This window comes from Tursiops truncatus, chromosome 4, assembly GCF_011762595.2.
Source record: "Tursiops truncatus isolate mTurTru1 chromosome 4, mTurTru1.mat.Y, whole genome shotgun sequence".
In the NCBI taxonomy this organism is placed as follows: Eukaryota; Metazoa; Chordata; class Mammalia; order Artiodactyla; family Delphinidae; genus Tursiops; species Tursiops truncatus.
Window position 1 is genome coordinate 17,557,345 of NC_047037.1, and position 20,253 is coordinate 17,577,597.

General features: G+C 49.0%; 1 protein-coding gene across 1 annotated transcript; it reads left to right on the top strand.

Moving 5' to 3' along the window:
- The first annotated feature begins 652 nt into the window (after nucleotides 1-652).
- SIAH2 (siah E3 ubiquitin protein ligase 2) lies at nucleotides 653-18,235 on the top strand. The gene is made up of 2 exons (XM_019934349.3): nucleotides 653-1,657; nucleotides 16,665-18,235. The coding sequence occupies exons 1-2, from the start codon at nucleotides 1,244-1,246 to the stop codon at nucleotides 17,220-17,222; spliced, it is 972 nt and encodes a 323-aa protein (XP_019789908.1). The 5' UTR covers nucleotides 653-1,243; the 3' UTR covers nucleotides 17,223-18,235.
- The last annotated feature ends 2,018 nt before the right edge of the window (nucleotides 18,236-20,253 follow it).

A 20,253-nucleotide genomic window follows, 5' to 3' on the forward strand; every position in this document is an offset into this window, starting at 1 on the left:
CGGAGGCCACCGTTCTTCACCCAGTCCTTACCACCGTCTCTCCTACACCTTGCACCAAAGTCTTGGACTTTGAAGGGATCTCAAAGATGAGAATGCGTTGTATTGGAGGATCACCCACTGTCCTCCGGGGGCTTCAGGACCCAAGCCACATTTCTGACATTCTTAGATTTTGGAGATCTCGAACTCTCCTTTTAGCCAACTCTGTCCACGAACTCCCTCCCCGGCCTGCTAGCAAGTCAAAGGCGCTCGATTCAACGAAGGCTTCGGCAGGTCCGATGAGAAAGGAGTAGTTTACCTCCTCTCCATCTTGGGAAGCAGGACAAAGGAGTGACCCAAACACACCCCTAACAGCCCAGCACTAGGTCCCGCGCCCGCTGCAGACCCAACCCCAGACCCTTGCCCTGCTCTCGCCCAAAGCTCCGGGTCCTGACCCCGCGCTCCAGACTAAAAGCTGGCCTGGCCGAGCGGCACGCCTCCCCCGCGCGCTGCTGACTCAACCCAGGGAAGTGAAACGTCTCGGTTTTTTCCGACCTGTTGTAGTCGGGCGCCCGCGTCCTGCCCCGCCCACCATCCAAGGCCCCGCCCCGCCTAAAGTTGTCCTGGATTGCGCCCGCGGGAAGCGTCGGCGTGACTCCCCGGGGTGCGGCCAGAGGGCTTGGGCAACGCCTTCCCAAAGAGCGGCCCCCGCCTCCGCAGCCCGGAAAATCAAGACCCCGCGCGCGGCGGCTACAGCGGCGACCGGACATGCTCACTGGCGCGGGTCGGGCCCTCAGCCCCGGCAGGAAGCGCCCGCGCTAGGCGGTTCCCCGTGCTGCCAGCTGGAGTCGGGCGGAGCCGGCGCTCCAGCGCAGGGTGGCTCTGCCAGTCCCCGCGCGCCTGGGCGGCCGCACACGTATCCAAGCGTCACGTCCGCGCGCGCCCCCGGGGCTTGCGTCAGCTGCCGCTCCAGGAGCGAGTGGGCCGTGGTTCTGCGCACCGCTAGGCTTCGGGGCTGCGACGCCTCCGGGAGGAGGAGTCTGGGGGCGCGGAGGGGTGTTCGGAGCGCCGGGGACCGCGGAGATCGTCAGCGCGGTTCGGCCCCCCTCCCCCGCCTGCCCGGCGCCGACCGCCTCCGCTGCTCGGTCCCGGGCTGGGCGCGGTGGCGTTGCCCAGGAGCCCGCCGCCCGCGGGGCGCGCACCGCCTTGACCCCGGCGGCCCCGCGGCAGGCAGGCGCCCGCAGTTCCATGGTTGGTTCGGAACGCGATGAGCCGCCCGTCCTCCACCGGCCCCAGCGCTAACAAACCCTGCAGCAAGCAGCCGCCGCCGCAGCCCCAGCACGCTCAGTCCCCGACTGCGCCCCCGGCCGCCGCCACCATCTCGGCTGCGGGCCCCGGCTCGTCCGCGGTGCCCGCCGCGGCGGCGGTGATCTCGGGCCCCGGCGGCGGCGGGGCTGGCCCGGTGTCCCCGCAACACCACGAGCTGACCTCGCTCTTCGAGTGCCCGGTCTGCTTTGACTATGTCCTGCCCCCCATCCTGCAGTGCCAGGCCGGGCACTTGGTGTGTAACCAATGCCGCCAGAAGTTGAGCTGCTGCCCGACGTGCAGGGGCGCCCTGACGCCCAGCATCAGGAACCTGGCTATGGAGAAGGTGGCCTCGGCAGTCCTGTTTCCCTGCAAGGTAAGCCCAGGTGCCAGCCGCGCACCTCCACCCGGCGACCTCCCGGAACTCCTGTGTCCTCCAGCCCACTCTCAGGCGCTGAGAGGCAGGTGGCATCTCTCTTATTAAAAAAAAAAAAAAAAAATGTTTACACCTTGTCGACGCTCCCCCATGCCCACCTGTCCACTTTGAGAGTAGCTCTGGGCTGACAGCTGCCCGATCACTGACCCCAGCCTAATTGGCACGCGATCGTTGTTAGAACACTTCACGCTCTCCCCACCCGGAGCCTGCGTACTCTGCAGACGTGTACTCAGGCAGGGTAGAGCTGGGCCGCCCAAGTAAAACTTGGACCGGGAAGCTGACTATCTTTGGGGGATTGAGGAGGGGGGGGAAGGGCGAACCAAACGCACCCTTTACCAGCGCTGGGCTTGGAAGAATTGCTACTGTATTCCTCCTGCACCCCGCGCCTGCTTTCAGCGCACCCCTGACACGTGGGAGCCCTCGGGAGGGTAGCTAAAAAAAGGGTGCCTACAGCCTGTTTTCCTCCAGCAACAAGAGAACCCTGTAAGCCACGCCTTTCCCTCTCCCAGGCTTCCAAGAACTGGGGAGTTGTGTTTTTTTCACTAAGTGGGGTGAAAGCAAGAGTTGATGGGAATTTAACAGGAAGGGCACGCAGGAGCGGTTGTTACAGTTCTTTAAAGCCCATCACTTTATTTTTTATTTAGTTAAAAAATTATCGATGATCTTGCAAAAAAAAAAGCACATCACTGAGACAAGAAGTCAAGTGGAAGAGCAAGTTGTCGCACCTCCTTTCCCACCAATGTTAGGTTTAGTATGCATCTGCATAGGGTTTTTTCTAACCATATATAAATATGCTCTTCCGCAGCTGAATATAGAATCGTAGATGTCAGTGTCAGAAAGGTTTATATATGCACACATAAGTTTTTCTCCAAAAATGGCTTCTGCAACTTGCTGTCTTAAATTCGTTTCATCACACGTATTTTTCTATATCTGCAACCTAGCTCTACCTCCTTGTATTTTAAATGACTGCATAATATTGCATTGTGTGGTCATATTGTAGCATCTGTTTACCTACATCTGTTATTTAAATATCTTCAGGAGCAGTTTCAGAGACATACCTCTCTATGTTACCTTATTATAAGCTAGAATTTTACTATAAAGTTCACTCTCTGAACTTAGAAATAACGTCATTAATATTTCTGTGTTTTTTTGTAAAAGTAACTACTGTCTCTTGGGCCATTTAGGCTGTCTTGCATTGCTGCTGCTTACTTTTATAGGGCAAGAGCTTATTTTTAAATTAAAAATAGTCCAGCAGAGAATTGAAGCTTGGGACTCAAGTCAGTAAAATGAGTGATTTAATTTGGTCTGTGCCGTACCGCAAATCAAGTCTAAAATAGCGTATTCAAATAAGGGTTTGAAGCCGTGTCTGGGCTGTGGGTTTTCAGTCAACCTTAATAAATGACTCCGCTTTCAACTACTCCTCATGTAGTGCTTCCTAATTCACCCAGCCCAGTAGTAGGTTGTTATAAAATTTAGACAAAATAGTTCCAAAATTTTCTTAGGGTCGTGAAGAAGGTGGCAGCCTAGTGATCAAGGGAAGGTTTGGCGATAGGTGACATAAGAGTGGATATTTGAGGTTTGAGATATTTTGTGGGGCCTGGGTGAGGAGGTGGTGGATGCCCCACAGGGTTTCTGGGGAGCCATCTTCTCAGCCTTTCACTTTCCCCCAAACCTTCAGTGGCTGATAAAAGAAATTATTTTAGATGAATTGCAGGTCACAAATGAGCATTGGATATCAGTCAGCTATCCCTAATTTATTTTTAAAAAGCAGTATCATAAAAGCATTATGTTGCTCCCTAGAGAAAGGGAAAGGGACAGTTACAACATGCTGTCTGAAGTATGAAGTTTCACTTTCAGGATCCAAGATTCTGGTTCCTATTGAAGCATGTGTTCTTTCCTAATGTGAGGTCTCTCTTGAAGAAGAGTTCTCCTGGGAATCAAGGGTATCCAGCGTTTCTGTACATGTCAGTGATTTTTCAAGTTCCCATTCTGTAAGACTGCACTTGGACAAAGCCATCGCTTTGCAAGCTGAAATTAGACAGGGTCAACCATCGCCCTGCAGACCAGGAACCGAGCTTAGAAAGTGACCTGGGGGCTCACTTTTGTGCGCATGCATATGTGTGAGATTTGCAGAGCTGGAGTATGCATGCCTCAACTCTGGGTGATCAGTAATCCAGACTGTCGACAGGGCAGCTCAGCCAGCTGGTTTGGAGCAACCAAACTTGGCTGGATACAGAGGCTCAGCAAGCAGCTGCGATAATGTTTGTTGGGGAGGCCGAGAGCAATAGGGAATGGTGAGGTCTGTGGCAAACTTCAGCAAACTAGGTCTGCCTAGCAGGCCCTATGCCTCACACTTGCCCCTGCAAATCATAGGGACTGCCTTGTCACTTGTCCCTACCTGCTCTGAGTCTGTCTCATGGGCTGGCTCATGGGAAAAAACGGATGTTGGGTAAAATACCAGAAGCCAGGTCTCAGGAGTTGCCTAGCACTGCCATTGTTTGCCTGCGAGACCACCTCTGGGGGCCTTGATGTCCTCATCTGTAATGAGGAGATTGGACTGTTCAACTTCTGAGGACCTGTAGCTTCCAGAATTCCATGACAAGAAGGGAGGCTCTGTGGAATGCTTGTTGGATGCCCTTTGCGTGCCAGCTCCTCTGCATGGGTCATCTTTTATGAGTTTGCTTTTCTTTTCCGCAGGTGAGGAAACAAGCGCCTATAGAGAGGTTAAGTGTTAAGTGACTTGTCGAGATCACACAGTGGACCAGCCCATAAACCTGCATTCGGAAGGCACACATCCTTTGTACTACTCACTCTGTAGGGATTTGAATCTGAGCTTATACTCCAAGGCTCCAAAGCATAACTTGAGGTTGACACCGGTAACAAAATCATCCGACTGGATGAGTTCACCAGATGGACACGTCCCAATGAGACAACATAGATGCTGACTCTAAAATTCATTGGCAGGAATGTGGTAGGGCTTGTGGAGTGAGAAGATCCGGCGGGGTGGCGGGGAGAGGAGGGAGGGAACCGCCGACAGACCTAATATTTGGGGGGATTTCAACCCAGCTCTGAACTGCTTGTGCTTCAGTTGCCCCCAAAATGGATGCGTTGTCAAATAGCTTCCTTATGCAGGTGTGGGGTCACATAATTAAAGGCTAGAGTCCTGCCAGCACCTCTGATAGAGGGCACCATATGCGCTATTAGCTCAGGTCTCCTTTTAAAAAAAGGATCTCTATCAGAGCATGGCTGTCTGCCACCTGTGGTATTTTTAGTCCATTCTATGGCCTGTGCCACGCCTGAGAAGTTTAGGCATCCTATCCCCTTATCTCAAACCCACCGCCACCTCCGGGGAGCGTGGGTGTAGGGGGAGAAGTGAAGGTTGACACATTGGCGCCCCCCACTCAACAGTGTATTTTCATATTAGCCAAGTATTTCTCTTCGCAGCCGTGGGAAATGTTCAACCATCGAAGCCCACTTACACTGTGAGACGTTTTCTTTCCACTTTTTCTCTGGCTGCTCTAAAAGTTTCTAACAGCATTATCACCAAATAATTATGGAACTGGAAAGCCTCTGTCAGATTAAGTCTTCCCTGCAGTTGGATTGTGACAGTGTTGTTAGTGTCGCTCAAAAAAAAAAAGTCAAATTAGATAATCCAGCTGAAAGTTAAAAGCTCCTCAGTGTGGACTCATCTAGTCATCTAGACTCATCTAGGGACAAATTGTAAATACCAGCAGGGACAGGTAATGCAAGGTACAGAGGCATCTGACACGTGGCCTCAGGTTCGGGTGACGTCAGGGGCAGTGGGGGTGGTTGGGAGTTGGACCACACATGCCACCTTCAAAGAGGGCAACTTTTGCCTGAGTCTGGCCGGTTGGCAGGGATGGGAATGTGGATGCAGCCATGCCAGACGTTTGGATTTTTTCAAGAAAAGCCAGAAATCTGGATTTTTTGAATGTTACATATCTCAATTTGGGCTTCCCTGGTGGCGCAGTGGTTAAGAATCCGCCTGCCAATGTAGGCGACACGGGTTTGAGCACTGGTCTGGGAAGATCCCACATGCCGCGGAGCAACTAAGCCCGTGTGCCACAACTACAGAACCTGCGTGCTAGAGCCCACGAGCCACCACTGCTGAGCCCGTGTGTCACAACTACTGAAGCCCGCGCGCCTAGAGCCCATGCTCCGCAGCAAGAGAAGCCACCGCGATGAGAAGCCCGCGCACCCCAATGAAGAGTAGCCCCCGCTCGCCGCAACTAGAGAAAGCCTGCGCGCAGCAACGAAGACCCAACGCAGCCATAAATAAATAAATTTTTTTTAAAATCTCAATTTTTTTTTCTTTAACATTGGCCAAATTCAAATGTAAAGCCAGTACTTGCAGGCCCAACCAACCATGTCTGCAGACCAAATTCCAGCTGCCAGTGTGCAACCTCTGACCTGGTTCTCTTCTAGAAAGCATCCATTGAGACTGGACGTTCTCATTTAACTCTGAGCATGCATGAACTTTGAAACTCTGATAGGCCCCAACTGTTACAGCTTATTCCCTTTTCGTCTTTGTTTTGCCCAGAGAGAATGCTCAACCTTCTGGCCTTTGGGAGACCTGAACTGTTGTCCCATTGACTAGATGTTTGACTTTGTACAAGGCACCTGAGTGCCTTTAAGAGAAAGAGTTGAACTAAATGATTATACCAAGGATCTTTTTTTGCCCTAAAATTTGGGAATCTAGCGAGCTGTCCAAGGGAAAAGGGCACTACGCAGGAGACAGGACTGGGTTCTCCTCCTGGCTTTCTGTGACCTCAGTCCAGTCACTTCTTCCTTGAACCTTTTTGTTCGTCAGTTTAAAAGAACGGAGCTAACCCCTAGCTGGTGGGCGCTCTCAGATCAGAAGTGCTGCAGAGGGCTTCTGCTTCACCAAATCAGATGGAAGATGGGTGGGATCACAGTGGTTGCTAGGTGATGGGCGATCAGTCACCTAAAATTCTGAGGGTATAAGCTGATTTGCCAAAACAATTTCAAAGATCTCTTCTGAGCCTCAGTAATTCCCCTAAGACAAAATCCTTTACTTTGGAAATCGTCCCTGCCGTCCTCACTCCCGGCTGAAGTTGACCAGGTTGCCTCCTAAAAGCCTGTGCTGGCAGGCACTGGGGTCCATGTGCATTTCTGGAGAGGCTCAAGATTTTCAAGAACAAAGTTGACAGCTTTTGAATATAAAATCAAGAACAGAAGCCCCAACTAGGAAAGAGTACCAACGTTTAATGCTGATTCTCCACAGAGTTGGCCAAAGATGTTTCACAGGTCGCCACCGCCTGGAACTAGACTAAATCATTGTTACTTAGAGGTGATCTTTAGTACAAGCAGAGCCAAAAGGTACAGCAGGTCTGACCTATAAAGTCCCCAGCCTAGGAATGGATTAGAGTTGCCCTATTTTTGTGAAGCCGCATGTAAAGTGCTGTATACAAATGACTACAGTAAGACCTCAGTGTAAAATGTCTTCAGAGCCAGACTTGCACATCTGATGAAATTTGTGAACTGTGGCATTTCTCATTCCCGCCCGTAAGGTCCTCCTCACTCCTTGAAAGGGGCACAGAGTCGGTACACATTTGCCAGAGTGAACACCAGCCTTCAGAGCCATTGTGTGTTGCTGGTGAGTCACACAGAAAGGCTTCCTGAGCAAATGTGGTTTTGGGGGGTTCTTTTTAAATTTTTTAAAAAATTATTTTATTTTACTTTTTTTAAAAAAAAATAAATTTATTTATTTATTTTTGGCTGTGTTGGGTCTTCGTTTCTGTGCGAGGGCTTTCTCTAGTTGTGGCGAGCAGGGGCCACTCTTCATCACGGTGCACCTCTCACTGTCGTGGCCTCTCTTGTTGCGGAGCACAGGCTCCAGACGCGCAGGCTCAGTAGTTGTGGCTCACGGGCCCAGTTGCTCCGCGGCATGTGGGATCCTCCCAGACCAGGGCTCGAACCCGTGTCCCCTGCACTGGCAGGCAGACTCTCAACCAGTGTGCCACCAGGGAAGCCCGCAAATGTGTTTTTATATTAAACCCGAGTGTACTTTCTGATGCTTGTGAGAGATACAGAAAATTCCCTAGCAGAGTTTCATCAACTTTGCCCCACGTGTGCATCTTTCTCCATTCGTTTCTTAAAAATCGGGAAGCTGTCATTCTCATTTCCAGTTGGGTAAAGGCTTTATTGTAATGAATTTTACACTGTACAGTGTCTGTGAGTAAAAGGTTATCCCCTTCCCAGTTTTCAGCCACAGACACTGTCGAGATGGTTGGAAGGTAACCTGTGTTAAATGTGTGGACCTGGGCCCTGTTTTATAACTTTCAATCAATAAAGGTAGTGTCTTTGGCTCACTCCTTCTTCCCCAGGCTACCTCTTACTCTGGTTGGTTTTTTTGGGTTTTTTTTTGTTTTGTTTTTTTTGCGGCATGCGGGCCTCTCACTGCTGTGGCCTCTCCCGTTGCGGAGCACAGGCTCCGGACGCACAGGCTCAGCGGCCACGGCTCACAGGCCCAGCCGCTCCGCAGCATGTGGGATCTTCCCGGACCGGGGCACAAACCCGTGTCCCCTGCATCGGCAGGCGGACTCTCAACCCCTGCGCCACCAGGGAAGCCCATGATCGTTATTTTTAATGTAGAACATATGGGAGATTTCAATTTGATATTATTTTCCGTAATCCCCACCACCTAAAATAGCCACTGCACCATTTTTGCACAGGTCCTTGCAAACTTACCGCTACATCAAAATATACAAACAAACAACAAAAAACAAGTCAGATGGGAAATCCACATACTATTTCATAACCTGGTTTTTCATCTAACACGTTGTGACTGCTTTTCCACACTGATAAATATTCCTTAAGATCCTGTTTAATGGCTGCATAGTATTGCAGCTCCATAACTCTGGAATGTTATGGAATGGAATGTTGATTATGAATGTATCAGTTATTTAATCCAACTCCAGTTTGTGGTCATTTAAATCATTCTGTTTTCTTACTGTGTTTAAAACGAAAAGAAAGAAAAGTACTGCTATAACTGAATCCCTGTGCATAAGAAAATAATTATTTCCTAATGATAAATTCCTAGATGTTGAACGATAGGGCCAAAGGGTAGGTGCAGAAATCAGAAGCTATTGCTCATACAGCCACATTGCCTTCTCACGTAGAATCATTTACAATCAAGTGCCCACTTCTCTCCAGCGTCACCAGCAATGGGTGTTATCCTTTTGCTTTTCTTAATGCTGCTGCCTGCTTTTTCTCCCTCATGTAACATCAGGTGAGAGTTGGCCCCTCCTGATGACCCACTAACTTTTCATCAGACCCACCCCTGCCTTGGAATCCCCTGCAGCCCCAAGCCCTCTCTTCCTACAAACCATCTGCCTAGCCAGCCATCGCCCCACCCCTCCCACCCCATCCTTCTGAAACTCTGAGTCTAACTCTGGAGATGGATGTGCCAACAGGGCCCTTCTGAAGTAGTAGGAGCAGAGGAGTCTGGAGGCCTCCCTCAGTGGTGGTGTTGGAGCTGCATTAAAAAGGATGAGCAGGACTTCCCTGCTGGCGCAGTGGTTAAGAATCCGCCTGCCAATGCAGGGGACACGGGTTCGAGCCCTGGTCCGGGAAGATCCCACATGCCGGGGAGCAACTAAGCCTGTGCGCCACAACTACTGAGCCTGCGCTCTAGAGCCCGTGAGCCGCAACTACTGAGCCCATGTGCCACAACTACTGAAGCCCGTACACCTAGAGCCAGTGCTGTGCAACAAGAGAAGCCACCGCAATGAGAAGCCCGCGCACCGCAACGAAGAGTAGCCCCCGCTCACTGCAACTAGAGAAAGCCCGCGCGCAGCAATGAAGACCCAACGCAGCCAAAAATAAATAAAAATGTTTTTTAAAATTAAAAAGGATGAGCAGCGGCATGCCCACAGAGAAGGAAGGGATGGAAGATCCTGATGGGGCTGTATGGAAGGCCAGTGCTTGTAGAAATGTTGTTTACCTGGTCCGAGCTGGGTGCATTACCTCACGTTATCCTCCTAATTACTTTGTAAAGGAAGTAGGACACGGTTAGCATCCCCCCTAAGAGATCTGCCCAAAGTTTGTTAGTTTGGGGAGCAGAAACTCCAGAATGTGCCTTATAATTAGACATAGCCTCCTGCCCTTTCTGCTACCAACTCCACCAGCTGAGGAACAGGGATCCCAGCCTCACGTGGTGGCTTTTGGAGGGATGGCAGTAGTGGTACCAGAAGGGGCCTTTTATTTAACTGGGCATACAGGATGCCCAGTTAAATTTGAGTTTCAAATAAATAACTTTTTGATATAAGTATAACCCAAACGTTGTCTGTAACGTACTGAGCTGCGTGTATCTTCATTTGCTACATCTGGCAACCCTACCACTTCAGCCTTCTTGTGAATTCAGTTGCATTCACTGAGAAAAACGTCCAGAGGGATCGTAGCGCCGTTGGAAGGGTGGGCAGGGCAGTGAACGTGATCATGCAGGTGGGAGCTTGGCGGGAAGGGTGTATTGAGAAAGTCTGGACAAGGCCCATACCGCCTCTCACTCCAGCTCCTACTTTACGATGCTTTTGTTTGCTTGAACAGAGACTCTGAAGGGACCTTACGAAACTGGTTCTCCAAGCCATTGTGGGGTTGCCTGCTAGCTCGAGCTATGGTCAGATGAGAGGTATATTTGGTCAAAAGTCAACTTTTGTTTAACATTTCCAAGATTAAAAAGAACCCCCTGCCAGCCCAAGGAGTCCTTGTAAGGCCAAACGCACACACACCCCTCCCCAAGAGTAGGATGTTCTCAGATGACTGCAATAATAAGATGCCAGACTCTTCCACCAAGTCCCCTTCAGTAAGAAAACTCTGCCCCGTGAGGCTCGTCGACTTTTTCTTAGGCAAAAAGGAGGAATTTTTGAGCCTAAGATGTGAATTAGCATTGCCTTCTCCGGAAGAAAGTTTTATAAAGTTAAATGTCAGTATTTTCTTAGCCTCACCACTGTTTGACAGCTCAAGTACTGAGTGACACTGTCTTCTCTGTGAAACTGTTACTGCACTATGGGTAGATAATTATGTCTTTGCACTACCTCATAGCAGAGGTGAGGAATATACCGTTTGAGTTAAGTGAAAATCCGCTGAAGTTCTTAGAGGAAGGATGCTAGACAGACAGATGCAGGGTGAGTATGATTATTATACTAAAGAAGAGATGTCACTTTCTCCTGTTGCCCACGTCTGAAATTCTCCACTGGTAATAACAGCTAAGGGCTGAGTAGTAGGTAGCTTTATGGACCCACTCAGAGGTGACTTGGTAGGTAGGTAGGCTCAATCCAAGGTTACACAGGACACTGGGTACTTGAGTTCTAATCACACCCACTCTACCAGTGGTTGTAAACACATTTTAAGCAAGAGGGACATATAGCCATCAAAACGACGAAAGCATCATGTTTCCCCATCTATGTAAGGTTTCAGAAAAGCTATAAACACCCCCGGACAAATAGTTTATGTAAATAAGGTGATAATGTGATATGCAGTAGATATTCTTATCTAATCTATAGTCCATATTCAAATTTCAGTGGTTGCCCCAGCAATGCCCTTTGTAGCAATTTTGGTTTCCCAGTCCAGGGTCAGACATTGCATTTGGCTGTCAGTGTGCATTCTGTGATGATGACAGCTTATTTAGATGGAAAGAAAGTGCACTTTGCTTTTGCTTACGCTTACTCCAAGACAAGGTCGTTTCTTGGATTTAATTTAAAAGTTTATAAGCATCAGCAGCACAATATATATTGTACTTTGTTTCTCTTGAGCCATTCTCGTTTGAGGCGCTGGCAGACACTCTGCGAATACATTTCACTGTTTCCTAGGAGGTAAGCAGGGGAGGCGAGGCGGTTACCTCACAGTCCCCAGGAGGGACCTGCTTCTGTGCACGGCGCCTCCAGTGTCATAGACTGTTGATTGTGGGAGTCCAGCAAGTCGTTCTTGAATCGCGTGGACTCAGATTTGATTAAATAGGTGAAAAGACTTATTCTAAACCAGCCACAGGATCCATGACCTTAACTAGCATGCAAGCTAAGAATTCTGTTTATGTACCCATTCCATAAACAAATACAATATGCCTGCATTTCTTAGGTAAATAACAGGTGTCTAGTGTTTGACTACGTTTCTGACACACCTCGTCGTGTATATTTGAGTGTCAAGGTGTCTCTATGCCAAAAAGGGAAAAAAACCTTGTCTAAATTCCAGCCTAAGTAAAACAACCTTCAAACCCCACGTCCAGAAAACAATTGGCACTATTTACTGCTCTCTGCAAAGACATCAGAATGAGGCACCGGGTCACATGTTGCCCTTTTCATGGCAGAACGTGTTTGCACAAGACTTTTGAGCCATCGCAACGTGCAGAGTTTCTAAAAGAGAAGTCAGAAATGTTATTTCAACATCGCTTTGTTTCTCACTCTGCTGGGCCATCTCCCCCATGCCACACACATTCTTCTTTAGCTTTGAGCTCCTGTGTGTGTCCGTGTCTCCCCTAACCTCCCGTTAAAGAGGTTCACTTAAAGCACATCCCACTCAGCCCCGGAAGAGACAAGCAGATACTTGCCGGTGGAGAAATCTCATTTATAACCATGGATGTGTCCCAGGCTGCAGACAGCCCTCTGCGAAGCAGCCCAGGTGCTTTATCTCAGGAACAAGAGTGTGCAGTGAAGAAGCCGGCGTCTCAAGGAAAGCGGGCATCCTTTGAACCCTCCCCTTGGGTGGGCAGGCCCCAGCCAGACTGAGAGAAGGGAAGCCTCAGGACTTTCTTGCCAGAGGCCAGGGAAGGCTGGGAGGGCCTAATTACCGGTTACTTGTTTGTGAGGTACCGCCACCTCATTCCTTAGGGTGGGCTGCTATCAGGGCTGTTTTATCTCCTTGCCACCCAAGGAAGAAGTTCGTATTCGAACCTGCTTCCAGAAGCAGCGTATCTGTGGACGCTGGGTGTTGTGTGTGTGTTCCGTGGAGGGTACGGGGCATCAAGGCAGATGGAAATTGTCTCTTTTTCTCGAGAGTGGTTCTTAGACTGTCTGACTCCTAAGCTGTCGTGTGCCGAAAAAGAGCAGCAGAGGACCCGGAAACAGAGCTCTGACCCTGGTGTGGCCACCAGTGACGACGTGGCCAGGATGAGTCAGTCAGTCTGTGAAACGGGTGGAACCAGTGCCCCAGGCTCCCTCCACGCTGCACAGGCCATCAAGGTCTAGTCGTGCGTCAGGGCTGGCGTTCCTGAGCTGCCCTGGGTAGCGCCCGCTGGCTGGGCCGGTGACCCGCCCGACGGCTTCCTGGTGTGGCCCCTCCTCGCGGCTGCGAGTGTGGCAGCCCCGCCAGGCTGTCACTCATTGGAGATCAGTGGCTCTCCACTGGGGTGATTTTGCCGCCCAGGAGACATTTGGCCAGGCCTGGTGACATTTCTGGTTGTCAGAAAGTGGTGGGTGGGGGTAGAGGGGTAGAGGCCAGGGATGCTGCTAAACGGCCTCCAGTGCACAGCCCCCCAAACCCAGACTCATCTGCTCTTTGTCAATAGTGCCGTAGAGAAATCCAGAAAGTAAACTAAACTATCAGTGATGTCCCTGACGGAGCCTGGGCCCTCCTCCTCACTTAGGTTTTATCCCCACTGTTTGCTCCACTAACCCTCTGCTAAAACTGGATGGACCTGCACCATCCACAGTCCGCTTCATCCACAGTGAGGCTTCCCATCCGCCCTCTTCCTCCACCTCTCCCCACTTTGAAATCACCTATCACCGCCCCCCACCCCGTCTTCCTTTGCATAGTTACCCGTTCTTCTGATGTATTTGAGTTGTTTATTGTTGCATGATGTGGCCCCTCTGACAGCAAACACCACAGGGGGCGGGATCTGCGCCACAGAGGTTGGCAGCCCTTAGAAATCCTTGGAGCTTGTCGAGAAAACACAAGCCCAGGGACCAGTGCCGTTTGGGTTTGCTCCTCAGTGGCACCTAGACCATTTTATAGACAGTCTCGGGGAATTCCCAGACCCTGAAGCCTGCCCTCCGATCCCTGGAGGAGTGCCCCTAATGTAGGTGACAAGAACGTCATTCGAGAACAATGGCGAGACTGTCACAAGTATGCAGTGTGGCACGAGAGCGCACGTGTGTGTGTGCGTGTGAGTGCACACACGTTGAAAGTTTAGATCTTTCCTTTTGAGAGATAACCTCTAATCTAGTCGTCCTAACAGTGGTGCCAATGGTCACGAAGACACACCCTCGCCCGTGATGGAAAAGAGAAGGAATAGATCGGCATTCATGTTCAGCTTGTTCACGAAAAGCAGAGTAAGCACATTAACACTTTAAAATTATATTTATTTAAGTTAATAGAGGCCGTAGCAAGATCTTTTCTCATAAGGTCACTGTCCGCACAGATGCTAAGTAATGCCTGGTCTATTCGTGTAATCTGGGGAGGTCCCCTGTTCTCTGTATTTGGGTCGAAGGAAGAGTGTGTGACTTGTAAGGCAAACCAGTAATTCAGAATATAAATATTCCTACTTGAGTTATGCAAGAAAAAGTTCTAAAATGATTGCTAGGTGATAAATATTTGTTGTACGTTTGGCTTCGTGAACCTGGAGTGGTTTGGGGCTTTGGGCTGGGGAAGAGGGGCAGGTGGTACTTTTCTGTACACTCTGTGCCAGAGTGCATCTCATTCCTGGAATTATTCCTAGGCAGCTGTGGTAAACAGCCAATGCTGAAAGGTCTTCAGAACCAAGTATTGAGGGCTTGTTTCAGCCAGGGAATCTGCCAGGCTCTGGGCCAATTCTTGCTATTTTTATTGTGTGGATGTGTGTTTTTAAACACCCGGCAGAAGCGCCTCACCCATCACTCACAGAAAACCATCAGAAGGCTCTGTGTTCCGAGCCTCACCCTAGATTTAAAACACAGTTGATAGAGGTGTGTCTTTTAGGGCCTTACACTATTAGGAACACAAACTATAAATATATATGGATAAATAAATTTGTTTCTCCTGATTAAGTTTCTTATACCTGTGCTTTTAAAATTAGTCTGTGGTTTTTTGTTTTGTTTTGTTTTTTGCGGTACGCAGGCCTCTTACTGCTGTGGCCTCTCCAGCTGTGGAGCACAGGCTCCGGATGCGCAGGCCCAGCGGCCATGGCTCACGGGCCCAGCCGCTCTGCGGCATGTGGGATCTTCCCGGACCGGGGCACGAACCCGCGTCCCCTGCATCGGCAGGCACACTCTCAACCACTGCGCCACCAGGGAAGCCCTAGTCTGTGGTTTTAAAAGATGAATACACAATTCCTATGGGCAAAGTAAGTAACTGGTCAACTACTTCTGCCAATTTCTACTGAAGACTGTTATAATTCACTTTAGGCACAGAGGAGGAAGGACCTGCATCTCTCTCTTTAAGCCACCCTCTTCTTCCGTATCAGGGGAGACTCATCTCCCTAAGGGTGGTAGCTGCCTTCTCCGCTCTGTATCCACTCAGTGACTACAGCTTAGGGTCTTGTAAAGGAGAAGATGCTCAATGTCTGCTTATTGCTAGTGATGAATTCAGCTGTAAAGATGAGAATGTGACCTATTTAAAGTTTATAAGGGGTTTATTCCCTAAAGCAGGGTAGGGAGAAGCAAAAACAGCTGTGGGGTTTCCTTTTGTTTTTTGAGCATTGGACATAGCATCTTGGAAACATGACACGGGGGACTTCCCTGGCCGTCCAGTGGCTAGGACTTGGCTCTTTCACTGCTGTGGTCCTAGGTTCAGTCCCTGGTTGGGGAACTAAGATCCTGCAAGCCGCCTGGCACGGCCGAAAAAAAAAAGAAGAAGAAAAATGACGTGGCTCTTCACTTATTTGGTGTCTTCATGTCTCAACAGGGGGCAGGGGAATCCAAGTGGGGGAACCCAGATGGCATACCTGCCACCCTGGGCTCGAGGGGGATGGAGCTAACTTCTGGTTTCCCCTGAAAAGTTCATTCAGGTTTCGTCATCCTCGGCAAAACAACAGCATAGTACTCTGGGCAAGTGTCTGCTTGTGAGCTGATTCTCCATCTGGTATCTGGGAATTAACGTGGTCATTCTTATGAAGGTTGGGTATAGAAATCTAATTCCTTTTGGCGTGGTCTTGTCTCATGATGGATGTGATTTATCCATCAGGAATGTCATCCTGAGTGCAGGGAGAAAAAGGTTTTGTTCCCACCCTATTAAGGCAGCGTTGGAGGGAGAGACTGTCAGAAAACTCATCTAGGACGAGCGGCCACTCCAGGACCCACTTTAGTTCCCCTTCTTACAGGGCCTGTCACGAGGACCTGACCCACCGGGTCATGAAGAGATGTGCAGTGCACATGGACTTGAGGAAGGGGTCTGGGGAAAGTCCAGCGGGCTCTCTTCTGCCCTGGGCTGGTCACTCTAGCAGCAAGAGCAGGGAACCACAGGGCAGCCTTCCCACAGGCTGCCTGCTGGTCACAATTTGAGCCAGGAAGAAGTGGACAGGGACAATGGAGGGGAATTATACTCTCTGCAAAATTGTCTGTAGGGGAAAACTAGTCTGGAGATAACATATATTCCTTATCCTACCCCTAAGCAATTCTAAATTCTTTTAAAAAATTCTTTAAATTCACAGAAAATAAGGAAAAGGCCAGATTTTCTAGGGCTGGCTTCACAATTTCGTTTGAGACATTTATAGTCAGAGCACTTGAGTTCTCATGTTTTTAAGTGTTGGCACAGGGGCAGGAATGCAGTTCATTCCTGGTTTGGGATGTGCCCCTGATTTTACGCACAGCAGTACTGAGGATGAATAGGCACTGAGACTCTGAAGTCTTCGAGGTTTAACTCCCCTCGAGCAAAAGTAGTTGAAATAAGAATGCGGTTTAAGTCTTGGAAACCTGAGCGGGTGAAGGCTCTTCGAGGTTTGCCCCCATAGAGGTTGAGGAGGCCCGAGGTTTCACTCTGACTCTTTCTGTCCCCGCAGTACGCCACCACGGGCTGTTCCCTGACCCTACACCACACGGAGAAGCCGGAGCACGAAGACATCTGTGAATACCGTCCCTACTCTTGCCCTTGTCCCGGCGCTTCCTGCAAGTGGCAGGGGTCCCTGGAAGCCGTGATGTCCCATCTCATGCACGCCCACAAGAGCATCACCACCCTTCAGGGAGAAGACATCGTCTTCCTGGCCACAGACATTAACCTGCCGGGGGCTGTGGACTGGGTGATGATGCAGTCGTGTTTCGGCCATCACTTCATGCTGGTGCTGGAGAAACAAGAGAAGTACGAGGGCCACCAGCAGTTCTTCGCCATCGTTCTGCTCATCGGCACCCGCAAGCAGGCTGAGAACTTCGCCTACAGACTGGAATTGAACGGGAACCGGAGGAGACTGACCTGGGAGGCCACGCCCCGGTCCATCCACGACGGCGTGTCCTCGGCCATCATGAACAGCGACTGCCTGGTGTTCGACACAGCCATAGCACATCTTTTCGCAGATAACGGGAACCTTGGAATCAATGTGACTATTTCTACGTGTTGTCCGTGATGTACTGAAACGATTTGGGTATAGTGCTTTATGGTTAATAAAGGTTTTTATAGATGTTTTATTCACTGTGTCTTCACAAGTCAAGACCCACAGTTACCCCGTGTTCTGTGTGAACGGCAGCTTCCCATCTGGCATTGGTTCAACAAAGTTCATTAAACTGGGACGGAGGAGGTTGGCCTGTTAGTCATTTGGAGGCCGCTCTGTGACCTAAAATCAACTTTATTATTCAATTCTATTTACTTCCTGAACAGCACCTGACAGGTCGTTCGGGCTCCTCTCGACCCGTATGTTAGGAATCGGGGGCCCTTTCCTGCCTGCCTCCCCGCCTTTGTCCCTGCAAGTTGACAAAAGCACAGTGACTGTCAGCAGATTCCTTAAGTTTACTCTTATCTCGTGTTTAAGGGGGTGTGAATTGTTTCAATGCAATTTAAACAGTGTTTCTCAAACCAGATGGCTAACCAATGTGCATAGAGTCACCTGGAGGGCTCACCTGAAACATGCAGTCTGGGGAGCCTGCGAATTTAACAATCTCATCAGGGGATTCTTTCCAACAGTAAAGTTTGAGAATTAATGGGTTAAATTGTGGGAAAGGGTCCAGATTTTAAAGGTGCTTTAAGATTGCCCTCTGCTGATACCGCTTGTCTTTCTACTATTTCATCCACACACACCCCCCACCCCAAAATTAAAACTAGAACTACAGACCCCCATGAACACAGTCCTGAGAGCTGGTCACGGTCTCGTGTTCGGGGTGGATTGCCTAGGAAAGCAAGTCAGATGGCTTTTGATGGCTCTCACGTCGTTTTTGCTCATCACTAGTCCAGAAGACCTGTTTACACGTGGCTTCCTTCAGTGGCCCTCCTTGACTTAGATGGTGGGAAAGACTAGATGAGTAGAGTTGGAAACGCTTTATAACCAGTGTCATCTGCTTGCTGTTTAAAGGAATGTGTTGGGTTCGTTTGTTTGTTTTTGCCACGTTCACTTTAGTTTTTTAATAAATATTTTTCAAAAATGAATATCCTGCTTCATCTTCTGAGTGGAATAATGCATATTTATCGGGTACCTGCTAGGTGCAGGTGCCGTGAAGCTTCACCCCTGCCCTGGGCTCGGAGCTCTCGCTGTTTCCATGTGAAGAAACCGTCATTCGTCCAAGATCATGGCACGGATTGGTGGTACCACTGGGGTCCAAACTCACTTCTCTGAACCACAGAGTGTCATTGGTGCGGCAGGTCTCCTCCTTGGAGCGGTTCTTTCTGCCTGACAGTGCCAGAGCTTGTGGAAGGAGAGTATTCCTCCTGCTTTACAGGATCAGAAGGAAGAGGCTTGGCTAGAGCTGACGTCCAGAATACTGGGTTCGAAGCCAGGGTGACCCAGTCCCTACGTCCCAACCCTAAACCCTCAGAGGAATTCACAATATTAGCCCTGAATGCCTGGTGAGGATTGACTGCTTACCTTGGTGGCCCGATGGCATTAGAGAAGCACCAGGTGGGAAGGATGGCTTTAGAGTTGTTTTGCTTTTTAGATGAGACTGAGTTTTTAGCCAGGAAAAGAGTTTTGGCAGTTAAGGAATTGCTAAAGCAACTTATCTCCAAGGCTATTCTTCATATAAAGGTGAAAAACAGTGTCGTGAATAAAAGAACGTGCTTATCACATGTTTAGTAAATGAATGAAAACCACAATCCTTGTCACCAAGAAAGTCACATTTCAAGCCAGTACATAGAGGGATGCCTGGAGGTGAAACTAGAATCCAGGAGCAGGTGGACTTTGACCCTCGGGGGGCAGAGCTGGTCCAGAGATGGCAGTCTAGGGCACGTATGACACCCAGGCAATGTGTTTTGTACATAAACTAGCCTAGCTTGTCATCATCCTGTGGTGTCCATAGCTCACCCTTCTTGTTATATGTGGTGGAGGAAATCAGGACCAGTTGGTCAATGAGGTACCAAAGGGTAAAACTACAATCAAAGACTGTAATGGAGCAGACAGTGGAATCAAACTACTCCAAAAGCATAAAATGTTAGATTATCAGCCTCAAGAGGTAAAGGGATGGGCCAGCAGTCATACAGCACATTAGTGGCAGCGCAGATTCTAGAATTCAGACTTCCTGACTCCCCATTCAAACACGTTTCTAGAACTTAACAATACAGTTGTAGGCAACAAAACGGAACTTTCACTTTCCATGGTTTTCTAGCTCTCTTTAATCTGTCACTGGAAATCTGTAAACTTAACTTTTACTCTGACTTTTTTTTTAAACGTAAGCATTTTCTGCCAGAAAACAAACAAAAATCCCCAGGTTATTCCCTGTATTAAGTGGAAGTGAAAACAGCAAAAAAGATTATGTAAATTAAAATCTTTTTTGTAGTTCCAATTGCAAAATGCAATTTAAAACACAGTGATAGGCATTTGTCAAAACTCATCACATGGTACACTTATGTACCATATAAAAAAAAGGTCTTTCTCTTTTCTGCCTTAGTTCTATATACTAATTTGATAGAAATCTGGCTGATTAAGATGGTAGATTCAGCTGGTATCTTACATGCCTAAGCCATTCTAAAGGAAAAAAAGATTCTCAAAATACCTTGAAGGAAATGTTAATAGTTATTAATTCTGGGTTGCAGGAACCTGGTGTATGTTATGTTAGTATTTACATTATTCTCTATTTTTTTTTAATTGTTTTAAGCTAACCAACCTTGAGATCAGGGGTTCCCAACTTTTCCGCAAGGCAGAACTGGCCTTGGTTTCCCTGGATCCTTAGGATTTAGAGGATTAAGAGGATGGAGTCCTCACAGCAAACCGTCCAGTGCAAATGATGGGAAACTTCAGAGAAGAGGCCGTGGAGGCATCAACCATGGTGGAATGCACGTGAGTAGAATCTGAAACTCCACTCTCAGATTCAAACAAATGGCTGAGTATCTCTGTCTTAGCAGCAGAATCCTGCAACTCCCATACAAAACCATCCCCAAGAAGGTCTCCTTGTCTCTAACTTCAGGCTCTTGGGGCTGGCCAGATAGCCTGCTGTGTGACCTTAGGTCCATGA